The sequence below is a fragment of the Archocentrus centrarchus genome, chromosome 7 (genome assembly GCF_007364275.1).
Source record: "Archocentrus centrarchus isolate MPI-CPG fArcCen1 chromosome 7, fArcCen1, whole genome shotgun sequence".
In the NCBI taxonomy this organism is placed as follows: Eukaryota; Metazoa; Chordata; class Actinopteri; order Cichliformes; family Cichlidae; genus Archocentrus; species Archocentrus centrarchus.
In genome coordinates this window covers 16,099,764-16,113,352 of record NC_044352.1, presented here as the reverse complement: position 1 = coordinate 16,113,352, position 13,589 = coordinate 16,099,764, and the positions used below count along the sequence as shown (strand labels likewise).

The 13,589-nt window shown below is 39.9% G+C and overlaps 1 protein-coding gene across 1 annotated transcript in view; it reads left to right on the top strand.

The window, feature by feature from the left end:
* The first annotated feature begins 311 nt into the window (after positions 1-311).
* samd10b (sterile alpha motif domain containing 10b) overlaps positions 312-13,589 on the top strand; it is a 57,303-nt gene continuing 44,025 nt past the window's right edge. The window contains exon 1 of the mRNA XM_030733686.1: positions 312-626. Within this exon, the coding sequence (XP_030589546.1) occupies positions 614-626 (13 nt within the window). The 5' untranslated portion in view covers positions 312-613. The remainder of the gene's footprint in view (positions 627-13,589) is intronic.

Sequence of the window (13,589 nt, the reverse complement as noted above, 5' to 3'; positions counted from 1 at the left end):
GAGAGAGATGAGAAAGATGAGAGGAGAGAAAGAGGACCGAGAGAAAGAGAGAGAGAGAGGAAAGAGAGAGGAGAGAAAGAGACAGAGAGACAGATGAGAGAGTAGAGAGAAAGGAGAGAGGAAAGAGAAAGAGAGAGAGAGGACAGAGAGATGAAAGAGGACTAGAGAGACAGAGAGTGAGAACAGATGGCGGATGAGGAAGAGGAGACAGAGATGGGAGAAGAGAGAGAGAGAGAGAGAAGAGAGAGAGAGGCAGTATCTTTGTGTCCTGTTACTAACAAGCTGGTGTCCGGGGCGTAATGACCTTTTGTCTCCAGCCGGTCAGGTACGGAGAGGGGGGCGGTGGAGATACTGAAGAAGCAGTTTCATAGCGGACCGGTCCCGGCATCCCGGAGACCAAATGGCCGTGAACCGACAGAAAGGAAGAGTGTGAGCTAGGTTTTTCTTTTCCCCCAGTACTAACAGCAGAAAGAGCTCTCCCCATGCTCACATAGGTTAGAAGGGGCAGGAAGCGCACTTCATCCTCACGCTCAGCAGCTTACATTTTATCCGTCTGGAAGAAGAATGAGAGAGTCCTGTTGACACCACGGAGAGATACACGCTGAGACCGACTATGGCTGTGGACGGTAAGAGCGCGTCCTATTCCCTTCATTAGAGCATCTTAACCAGCCCCACAGTAGGTATTCACACGGGGCTTGAGCTGGTCACAGATTGCGACTTTATAAGCTACTTTGGGATTTTCTTTTACATCATATTTCATCATATATTTTGCACAATGTATCTATTATTTCTGTACCCGCATTACTTATATATAAAAAAATAGGATGCTATTTTTGACAAAGAGAAAAAAAAATGCTTTTTAAGCAGCACGAAATGTTTCTATTGGGATTATACTGTAGCTATTTTTTTGTGGACTGGACTGGATCTCCAATGTCCACACCAAAAATAAATAAATCAGCAAAGTAGTTTCTGACAGGATTTCAGATAGGAACTTTTCAAAATAAATGTGGATTTGCTCTCCTGGATTTGTCAGGTTAAATTTAGGTGTGAGAAAAGACTCTTAAACTTGCATGTAGTTATAAATACACAGCTGTCATGTGCAGTTAAGTAGTCAAAGTCTTTGTTTTACAAGAAAGAAGACTCTGTTGGAGGTTCAGTGTTTCACATGGTCTCTTTTAGTTGTTGTCCAGCATCTGGCTCACCTGGTTAAAGTACCAACTGTATTTAGCTGATGAATAGCAATGATTCTTTGTTATTCATGCTTTTGTTTTGCTTTTACACAAGTATGAAATATGACTTCATCAGTAATGTAAGCACAATACCCCACCCCCACCCTCCAAACCACCACCAACCCCACCCTTCACAAAACAGAATTTGTTGCTTTTAGATCTGGATTGAAAGGATGACATGCAGTTCAGAGAAGGAAAACAGATAGTTCTCTTTTTTGTGTCTCTAAAGCTGCAGTAGGTAATTTTATTGATTAATCTGATGACTGTACTTTACTCATTAATTATTGTTTGGTTTATAAAAAGCCAGAAAAAACGGATAGAAAAAAGCAAAAGCTGTTTAGCAGCTGTAGATTCACTTGAAAACATTACAGAAATTTAGATTAGTATCAAAGCGACGTCTTTGTAAACCCAAATTCCTTTGAAATCATGCTGACATAAATCCAACAATTTCTTTTTGGTGAATTCACATTTTATGCAGCTTCAGCTCAAAACAAATTTCTCTTTGCAGGCCTCTGATTGTCTCCCCCCACTTCCCCTAGCTTCAGGAGACAAAACTAATTAGACAGTAATATACTATGCATAAAAAGCTCTTCAGTATTTTTTGAATTGTTTGTACCCTTGTTTTTTATCCTGCCACTTTCTCTTTCCCGCGCTTGGCTGGTCAGTGTTTGCTTCAGGCTAACTAACTTAAGTGAAGCCTAATCAGAGCCTCCCTCTGCTCAAGGGCAATAATGTGTGTGAGAGCGTTAGTGTAGTGCCAAGTGTGTTTTCCATCTGTCCTCTGTCTGCTGAAGCAGGTTAGCTCTTCATTAGCATGACTGCAAGGAGGAGGCTCGTATATGAATACGTGAATACTGACACATTGGACAATCCATAATTAATCCATAGTTTACTTAAGCATCATTAATTTACTCAGAGCCTTGGGCATTGATGCCACCCTGACAGTGTGCTGTGCCACTTAAACTTTAATGAATATTGGTCCAAAAGGACTGCTTTAAGACACGCACGGGGCTTTATTTATAACATGCCTCTAGAGCTAGGATCAAATACCCCCATAAACACTTCACCAATACCCTTCCAGTATTTTCGACACATGATGGGGCACAGACCCTTAAGAAGAGTTTGTCTCAGATTTCAAACTTTTAAGAAAGTTTTAGTCTATTTGAGAAATTCAGTTAAGTCAATGTACACCCCCATTTGTAAACTTTGATTAGTTTTGTTACGGTTTGTACAGTACAATAGCCGCACTGATCAATAACTGTTGCGTTGATTTCCATTTTTCGGGAGACTGTGGTGTTATTGTGAGGTGGGTTGTCAGCAACAGGCCTGTGACATTATCATTTACAAGGGGTGATCTGCATTTTAAATGGTATAATAGACATTTTGCCTCATCTTCATGTAAATTGCTGAGGGAATTACATTTTCCTCCTTGCTGCTTGCCGCACAGCGAGTCAAGCTATATAATTATATTCCCCTCTATGTTAGGCATTTCCGATTGGATAAAATTCATCAGATGTTTGCTTAAATCACCCAGGACATCTGGCTGTGTTGTCATATCTGAGATAAGCAGCCACACAAATGATCCAAGTGGGCCACTGTGCCATCCAGTGCTCATTGTTTAGGAGCAGAGATTTATTTATTTATTTATTTTTTGTCAGAGGAGAGGACAGCATGCTGCATCCCATGTTCGCATGAGGAGCAGACATGGGGGGAAGGCAACCCAGTGTGTGTTTTCCAAGAGGCAAGCCTGGCCAAGCTCAGCAGCAGGATATCCAAAGATTTTGGGACAGTGCAGAGAATTCCAGCATGGTTTCCATCCATCCGTAATATAACTAAACGCACTGTAAGCACAACACCCATGGACAAAAAAACATGCAAAAAAAAAAAAAAAAGAAGAAGCCAAAAAGCCATGCTCACCATGAACCTGACAGGCTCACATGGAGACAAGCACACAGCTGGATCTGAATCTATAAACAACACATTTATTTGTGTCTCACTCTGAGCATGGTGGTAGGAAGCCTGCCAAAGGAAGGCTGATAGTTGCTGTTTGCTATGATCACAATGGGCACTTACAGTAGGATGGGGGCTAAAACATGAGAAATGCAGATACTGTATGTGTCTTCTAATAGACCGAGATGGTAAGAGAAGGCGCAAGAAACTTAAAGAAGGGGCAAGAAACTTAAAGAAGAATTAAAATTATTTTGCCCAAGTCTGTTTTTTGTGTGTGTGTGAAAGTTCAAATGTTGCATGCTGTAATCTGAGGAGAACTCTTTCAAATAGTCACATAGTTTTAGCTACACTTATTTTTTTTTTTTTGGGGGGGGGACTATAAAGTTATCACCCAAGCTTTCTGTCATAAACACACATTACTATGTGCAGACTTAATCATTCAGCAAGTATTCCCTTGACAAAGCTAAAACATCATGGCTTGAAAAATGATGGCCAAAGCTATGAGGAAACTAGTAACAGTAATATATCTTTTAGCTTATGAAACACTATATGAGAAGTTCTCGGGGTTCTTGTTAATGTATTTTGAGAATTCCACTTACTGTACAGGATTATACAAACACATTCCCCCCACTTCTCTATCCCTCTGTCCATTTTGTCGTTATTCCACTCTGTGAGTCTAAAATTCACATGCTCATTCCAGGTGCAGCTGCAGGGCAGAGCTGATGATGGATGACTGGACTGCGTGTGTTTGTGCATGTGTGTGTGTTAAAGAGGATTCTCCATGCATTATATTGAGTGGCACCCACCCCTGCTGTGAGGAAGCATGGGATGATGATGGACAAGGGAAAGAGGTTAACAGCTTGCATGCTCCCTGACAAGCATAAACACATAAAATTGCTGTATAACCTCTCCATGCCACTGTAGCTGAGAGGGTTAGCACACCATTACCATATTACCTAACTACAGAGACCCAACACACATTTGGCTCCAGCACCAAATGCACCAAATGGATGTGCTCTCCAGCAGGCGATATAGCACCCACCAGGAAAATAACAAAGTTTGTTAGTTAAAGCTAACACGTCTCCTGCCCCGCTCCCCCACCCAGAGGGGTGTTGGCTTCCTTTATGTTTCATCAAACACACAAACACAAACACATGCACTGACCAAAGCATATTCATATAAAAACATACAGACAGGAATCGTGTGGTACAGCGGTACTTGTCCCAGGGGAAAGGGGTAGTACATTTAAAATAGGACAAGCGCACAGTGGTGTGACCTGATCAGAAGAAAGGCTGCACATGTGTGCTTTGGGGCTTTTGAGAAAAGGGTTAACCATGGGCTGGAAGAATAACATCACTATAGATCGTTTAAGAACATGTATGTAGTCATTTTCAGAGACATTTAAGGAAAAGAATGCTATAGCATCTCGGTCTATTAGAAGACACATACAGTATCTGCATATGCACTTGTTCATAATGATGTTTCTGCTTCTCCAGATCTCAACATTTACATTGGTGAGAATAACCTATGGGCAAAACCACAGGCTTTATAACATACTTGATGACACCTTCAGCTTCTTTGGCTAAGAAATCCCAACTAGAAATCCACAAGCAATTTCTATAACAGCAAAGATGGGATTGTCCCCCAAGTGCTCCTAAATGTCCTGAACCAAGAAACCGAAGAGCTAATCGTGTTGTGGCATGCACGTAAGAGCACAGCAGAGGCTCCTGAGACTTTCACAGTGTGGTGATGGGCATATTGGTTACACCTTGCAAGTACTGGCTTTGACCCCCTTTTGCCTTCAAAACTGCTTTTATTCTTCATGGCACAGATTCAGCAAGGTGCTGGAACCATTCCTCGGGGAATGGGCCATATTGACATCAATGCCGTCACACAGCTGCTGCAGATTTGTAAGCTGCACATCTATAATGTAAATGTCCTGTTCCACCACATCCCAAATGTGCTCTATTGGATTGAGATCTGGTGACTGTGGAGATCATTTGAATACAGTGAACTAACTGTAATGTTCAAGAATCCAGTTTGAGATGATTTTAACTTCGTGACATGGCATGTTTGCCTGCTGGAAAATATGGAAAATATTACACCATTACACACCACTGTCTGAACCACTGATACAAGGCAGGATGGACCCTTTCATGTTATTTGCACCAAATGCTGACCCTACCATTGGAATATCACAGCAGAAATGGAGACTCATCAGACCAGGTGCCATTTTTTGAGTCTTGTCCAATTTTGGCAAGCCCGTGTGAATTGTAGCCTCAGTTTTCATGTTCTTAGCCTACACCTGTTCAGATCTTCTGCTGCTGTAGCCCGTCGGCTTCAAGGTTCGATGCGCTGTGCATTCGGAGATGCATACTTTCTGCATACCTTGGTTTTAATGAGCTTGAAGCAGACTGCTCATTCTCCTCTGACCTCAACCTGACATTTTCACCCAGGGAACAGCCGCTCACTGAATATATTTTCTCTTTTTCAGACCATTCTCTGTGAACTTTAGAGATGGTTGTGTGGGAAAATCCCAGTAAATCAGCAGTTTCTGAAATCCTCACCCACAACCCTACCACATTCAAAGGGCAGGGCTGTATGTATTGAGTTGTTGCCATGTGATTGGCTGATCAGTAGAGGAAGTGTAATTAATGAAGTAGTCACTAATGTGTACTGATTAATTTAGTACAGTTTTAGGTAAGTGTAGTCCTCTTGGTTAACTGTAATATGTAAATTGTTTGTCTTTCTGGTGCTCTAGTGAGTTAGAAAAGTTTATCATCTTGTTGTTTATTATTCAGTGGCTTTATCATCACGGCTGCACAACTCACCTAGTAACCCATGTGCAATACCTCAGCGTCAGGACATTTCACTTAAATTAGTAATACAATAGGAAGTTTAGATCAAAATCAGATATCCATTTGAGTGCTGTTGTTGGTTGGAAAACATTTTCTGAGATAATGATGTAATGTTTTCTTTAGTGGCCCTGCGAGACTAACCGCCAACTGCTTTAACCTCTGACCCGGTGTGTAGGACTTAGATGGACACAGTATGGTTCAGTGGATAAACATTTCTGCTCTAATCCTACACAGATTGAAGAAAGGTTAAAAGAGGAGAAGCTTGCTTCAGGGCAAATAAGCAGCAGATTAATAAGAGCAGAGTGCAGTGGATTTTTGATTCTGTTCTGAGGCGTCACACCTCAACTGTTTTCACTGAATCTGCCCTGCGCCCTCATCGCTACCAATGCCAGCCCTGTAATACTTCTCCAAATGACAAGGCTTCACCTTTTCTGAATCCTTGTCCCAGGTCCAGCTTTTCTCCCACCTCTCCCTCCTCCTCACTGCCTCCTTTCTCTTTCCTCTTGCTGAATTATAGTGCGCACAGGCCCATATCCAATTTCTGTATTTTAATTAGCCTTCTGCACACAGAGAAGGATCAAGGGGAGAGGAGCTGAAAGGGTGTGGGGACGGAAGAAAAAGAGAGATGTAATTTTTCTGAAGGATTGCACTAATTAGCTATAATTTCATACACTGGTTGGATCCCTCATGTATCACTCTGTTGTTACGTACCAACTTAATACTCCTCACTGTATTTTCCCTCACTCGCATACTTGATCAGTTTAATTACTGAATTTTGGCTGTTGTGATTAAGCGTCTGTGTAGTTTTATTTTCGCCCATTATTATGGTAGTTCCGTTGTAATGACTCACATTATTGTTTATTTCTGCTCTCCATCATTACCATCGGTCCTGAAAAAATGAGATAGCAGCAAACGAGAGGCCATGTTCCGCTAATATCTTTGTGTCCTCAGCCTCATCCTTGGCCAGATGTCTTTCAGCCTGCAGTTTCAAGGAGAGCAGTCAACCTCTTTCCCTCAGTCTCTAACTCTCCCATTAGAGTCTGCTAAACAAACAGCCTAATTAAGTGTGGCCTTGTGTGATAGGGTATGCTTGGAGCTTTTTACTCTTTGTTAATAGGTTGGCCTGCTCCTCCTACCAAATGCTAGGGGTCAGTGAAGCCTGTGGAGCAGATTGCCCATTACACCAAATGGCTGATGGCTCCAGCTACACCCTAACAATGCATACCGCCTTGCATAGTCAGGAGCAGAAGTCACATTCATACACTCGAAACGCAATTACATTACTCCTAATAATCTGGTAGCGTGATGTGTGGCAGGTTATGTCTGCATGTGAGATGAGTTTTCTACATGAGTTTATGTGTCTTTATTAAGCTACTGAACTATGTGTTTGCGTGACTTTGAAATTGAACAAGTTTAAATCTCATTCCTCCTGTACCTCTTCCAAAAATAGAAATCAATTTTGCGTTCCGGCTTCCCCTCTTATCAGACACTTAGCTGTTCCCTCTCTTACTCTCTCTGCTCCCCCCTTTCAGCTCCAGCCTATAAATCACGCTTTTTAATCGCCCTACCTCCATACGGCCCACCTTATGTTGTGTTCCTCCTTTTTCTTCTGTCCATATTCCACTGCTTTTCTCTCTCCCCCTCCCTGCTCTGTTCCCTGATCTGTATTATTACAAAGTTCCTTTGAATATACAGCACTGGCAGGGTCTATAGCCTCCTCTGGCTGTCACGGTGCTGCTCGAATGGGGCCTCAATTTACCATGTCAATAGGCAGCCAAGTGTCAGCCAAGGTGGGGAGGAAGACTTGTTTAAATGCAACTCAATGCACAGTGACTCTCTGTAAGCCAAGTAGCATGCTTTATAGTGTGCTGCATTTTCCTCACGCACATTTGCATTGTGTTTAATTTGATATTTTTGTATGGGCTCAATATAGCTTACTCAAATGCCCTTAATTCCCACTTCCTTTTCATCCTTGTTTTTTTAAAAAAAAAAAAAAACATTCCTGTCTGGCTCTTCGCTGTCACCGATGGTGTCTCTCTGATGTTACATTAAAATGAAGCCCCTCCCCAGTCACATCAGTCCAACAATTCTATGCATGCTCATTGAACATGTGACAAATTCACTTCACAAACTTTTTCCTTTTTTCACTCCCATGCTCAGCAAACCCAAGGGAAGCTCTGGCTGATGAAAAAGCCATATGGTACTATCAAAAAGTGCTTCAGACCATGGCAAGTACATATTACGGAGATTTATAACACACTCAAACTACACTGATATATATATATATATATATATATATATATATATATATATATATATATATATATATATATATATGAGCAGTTTAATATGAGATTCAGGATTCTGTTTGTGTGTACACGTGATTGGATTTTCTACAATTAAGTCACAAATAAGAACTGACTTTAACGTTCCAGCCCAGAAGATTTCCGGAGGCTGAAAAGAAGAGATTTTTTAATTTTATCTTAAATGTAACCCACTTCCTCTTGCGGCCCTTCTTGACTTCCTATTAAGTGATTCATTTTCAAAAAGAGATTGGGGCTATTATGCCAAAGTCAATCCTTCATACAGAACATGCAGAACATGTGTTACAAAAAAAAAAATTAATCTGCTCTTGATTCTAAATCAAGAGAAGATGAACTTAAAAATCTTCTTACATTCTCCTTTATATTATTTTCACTTTCCCCCTGGTTCTCTATTCATTTGTGGTTGTTTTAATCTTTTACTTTTGTCATTTGCATCAAACAGGTGGAAACACTGCCTTTAGCGCACCACTCTTTGTGTATAATAATGCGCTTTAAGTATTTGCACCCTTTTGACCTGATTTGGTTGAATCCACTGAGACATGCGGCGGTTGTACCTTATCCTGAGATTAGGATGGATTTGTCTCAAAAGAGTTATAGATAGAGGCAGCTGAAAGTGATTGCCTAAGTGCTCTATTGGTCATAACAGCTGTTAGACTAAAAGACAGAAAAACCCTGTAGCCATATATATAGCCTATGCTAGTTTTTCATACGCTGTACAAGCACTTAGAGCAATATAAGACTGTTGCAGCGCTTTACAGTTGCTTAAGGGAATAAACAGCAATCAGTTTGACAGAGTCCAAGTATATCTCCCTCAGAACATCTATTTCCCCTCATTCCTCTTCATGCGGTCTTGTCCTTCAGTTGTGTTATGATGTTTTTATAGAATTTTGCTTCAGAAATAGCTGTTGTATCAAACTAGGAATGACAGACGTTAAAGTGGAACCAAGACCAAACTATTGTTGTGGGAAGCAGCCGAGGTTACAGCGCTGTCAGTCAGAGTTAGTGGGGGCGGGCTCTAAGCTGTCATCCCAGTGTGTCGGTCTCGCCCTACATATCAGGTCACTGGTGCTCTGCAAGCTTTGGATCTTCGTAGAAACAGACACACACAAATGCACACACACGACTTTTGGTCATATAGCTATAGTTATGTCAGGTATTGTACATGCAGTATTGTCTTTTTTGTTTTGTTTTTATTTGTTTGTTTGTTTTTTTCTCTTGTGTGTGCAGTGCATGTTTGTGCCGATGGGCCGAGTGACCAAGTCTGGAACGATGCTGGAAAGAAAAACTGACACAAGTCATGTATTATTCTTGTAAGAAATTCTCCGCCTTCAGCAGATTTTCAAAATGGATGACAAGATGAAACAGATCTTTGGAATATTAAAAAAAAAAAAATTCAATTTAATGACTGACAGAAGAGAAAAGCACAGCCAGTATATGTAGGGATATCATGTGCAATGGGCTTGAGGTGCACTGATTTGACACAAAGTGATATAATTAAGGGCTGGATAATAAAACTCTCCTCTCTTGTCCCGTCTCATCTAAAGTGAAAATGGTAGACAATCAGCCAGTGCATGAATATGAATGGATGCAATGGCACAGAGACGGGGTTACTGTATGTGTGTATGTCTGGGAGATATAACAAGCTCATGCATGTGCTACTAATGCCCCATTGTTAACATAATGTATCTGTGGACTAATTACTGTGTTTTCATTTATGTGTGCATATCTATATGTGTGTATGACTGTGACATTTGAGTAGCTGGGCAATAATATGGAAATAGTTCAGTGAAGTACAAGAGTAGAGCTGGTTTGGCACTGCAGTGTTAGAACACAATTACTGAAACCTCTGAGACAGTAGCTGTAGCACTTCCGACCAAGAAATACTAGTGTCGGCGTTTAACAAGCATGTTCGCACACACGGGGGTGATTAATTGGTGGGTTTCTGAGATGAGCCCAGAGCAGTTTCTGCTTCTCTATGAAGCATCTGGCATCATTAGAAGTCAACATTAGGGGAGTTATCAATAGAGAGCTGATAGTGTTTGAAAACCTGTTATTTATGGAGCTTTGTGGTGTATTTGGGAACAAGATTTTTCCACACCCAATAAAGAAGGAAGGCACACAGCCATCTTCCTAAGAATTAAAATGATATTTGTTTAAGTAAATGGTAAAAAATTAGCGCGAAGTGTGACATTAGTGAAACAACACGTATGGGTGTGCTGAAAAGTACCAGTGCATCTCAGTTTGACCTCTTACCTGATAGCTGATTGTTGGTTATAGCCAGTGCTTTCTCCTTGGATTTTTGCATTGTGTCCTTCTCACTCAGACTCATTTCATCTAGGGGTCTTTCCCATTTCTTTGTTTACCCCCTAGTGTTGTTCTGTGTTCTGTGTTTACTTCACCATACAACTGCAGCTAGCAGCAGAGCTAACGTAGCATGGAGGCTAAAAGCAGAAGGATGGCAAATTGGAGGGATGTCACACAGCTACACTGATATATTTATGGTAGCATAACGTGTTGCTGTCAACATCATTAAATATCATGTCACTGTCTCCTGTCAGCTGCACACCTGTGTGTGAGGAGGAAAAAGGAGAAACTACTGTGACTGTAAATGACAGCAGTTTGCAGCCTAATTAGTATATAGAGTATAGTGTATAGTGTGAATTACTTTTTTTTATTTTTATTCTTCTTATTTATATGTGTGTGTTTATTAGGTTGCAGGTACAAAATACATTTCACTGTGCATTGTACTGTGTATAACTGTGCATGTGACAAATAAACACTATCTTATCTTATCTTATCTTAATGACTCTCACTTTGATCCAGAATAAGACAAGTGCACATAAATTAGATGAACACCAGCAGATTTCTTTTCTTTTTTATTTTTTTACTGCATGTATCCTGGGTCTGTTTTTATTTATTTTTTCACTGAAACAAAAATCAATAAATGTATTTATTTAATGTATTTTCTTGGCTCTGTTTATTTGTTATGTTTTATTTTGCAAAGTCACAAAAGCTGTTTAAATCACGTTTGCTGCTTTCTTACTCATAAAAGAAGAATTCCCAGTTTCTTTCTCACAGTGAGGGACATAAATTCTTTTTTTTTTTTCTTCTTTTTTTTTTTAGGGACATAAATTCTTAACACTGTCATTAGACTTGGCATTGATAGATACCCAGAGCCAAGATAGCAGAATTGGATGGGAACAGGAAAAATCTGGATCGGGCCCTACCTACTTTCTTTAGAGCCATCTACTAGTGGATCAAAAAAAAAAAATTGAATATCAAGAAAAAAACTTTTTCTTTTGATAAGTTAAATCAAAAAGGTAAACTTTAGTTGATTCTGTATTCATTACGTGTAAAATGAAAGCCTAGTTTTGTTGTAATTTTGGTGATTATGGCTTACAGCTCAAAGAAATAAAAAATCCAATATCTCAAATTATCACAATATTTAATTATGAGTTTGAGCAAAATTATTATTCAAACAATATATATACCATATACCTCATTTACCATCCATCAGTGTAGCTCAGTGCATGCAACCATAATCACAAGGAAGACCAGATGACGATCATCACCACATCATTGAAAAGAATATAAAGAACTTGAGAGAGTGTCACAAAGAGTGGGCTTCAGCTGGCACATTCTTAAAATCAAACCACTCCTGAACCAGAGACAAAGTCTTACCTAAGGAGACAAAGAACTCGACTATTGGTCAGTGGTCCAAAATTTTCTTTACAGATGAAAGTCAATTTTATATTTCATTTAGAATGTGAGCTGTGACAGTCTGGAGGAAGAGTGGAGAGACACAGAATCCAAAGTGTCTGAAGTTCAGTCTGAAGTTTCCACAGTCTGTGATAATTTGGGCTGCCATGTCATCTGCTGGTTTTGGTAGTGATTGGTCTACAATATTTAATCTAGTCCAAAGTAATGCAGCTGTCTGCCAGGAAATTTTAGAGCACTTCATACTTCCATCTGCTGAAAAGCTTTATGGAGATGCCAACATCCTTTTCCAGCAGTTATTAGCACCTGCCTTCAATGCCAAAAAACCAAATTGTTTGTTACTGCTGCATGCTATTACTGTTCTTGATTGGTTAGCTATCACCACTGAGTATCTACTATATGGGATATTGCCAAGAGGAAGATGAGAAACACCTGATCCAAAAATCCAGATGAGATGAAGGTCCCTGTCATAGCAACCTTGGTTTCAATAACAACTCAGTAGTGCCACAAGCTGATAGCCTCCATGTAATACCACACTGAATTCACGGTAAAGGAGCCCCAAACAAATGCTGAGTGAGTCCTTTTTTTATTGACCTTAGGAAATATTCTAATAATATAAGATAGCGGATTTGTGATTTTCACAAGTTATAAGCCATAATCAACAAAATAAAATTTACCAATTTACCTGTAATGAATATAAAATGTACTAATGTTTACCTTTCTGAACTAAATTGAGCACACAAAAAAAATTTTTTCATGACATTCTAACTTTTTGAGATGCATTAGTATGACACTGATATGACTAGTAACAGTGCATAGTGCAGGATGTGCAGGCAGGCAAAGGCACCCTGGTCTATGGGGCAGGTGAAATGAAAATAACCTTGCAGCATACTAGCAATTCTGCAACACTACCAACACTCAGAGCATGACAGCAAAGAATTCGGTTAGTTTTCAAGAGATTATTACTATTGTAGCTGTGGATTTCAGCTCGTTTAATTACACTGTCTCACTATGAAATGCATTATAAATATTATCTATGCGCTTTTATTTCTCAGTTTCAGGGAGGGTCACAGTAAATGATCATTTTTATCATAGACTCGATCTTCGACAGTTTTATTTCCTCCACCAAAGCATATGTGATAATTGCAGTTCGTGTCTGTGCATGTGTCTGTTTGTCTGTCAGTAAGACTACACAGAACCACTAATCCAGATGTCATAAAACTGATTGTTTATTCTGTGCAATAGTATGCAGCTTGAAAATGGGAACACAACACCACAACTTTGCTTTCATTTTTACTTTTAGCTTTTAGAGCTGCTGGTAGAGGAAGGAGAGCCATTTCCATCTGCTCCCAATCTCAGGACATGACACTGGTGTCAATTTCTTCCCAGAAAGGAAAGAAAGGGAAGACATGCAATTTAAAACTGTTGAACTGTTGAAGGCAAGAAAAGAAATAGGTACACACTGTGTGTTTTAGAGTAAAGGATTAAGAGGGAAGGAAGTAGAAAAGTAC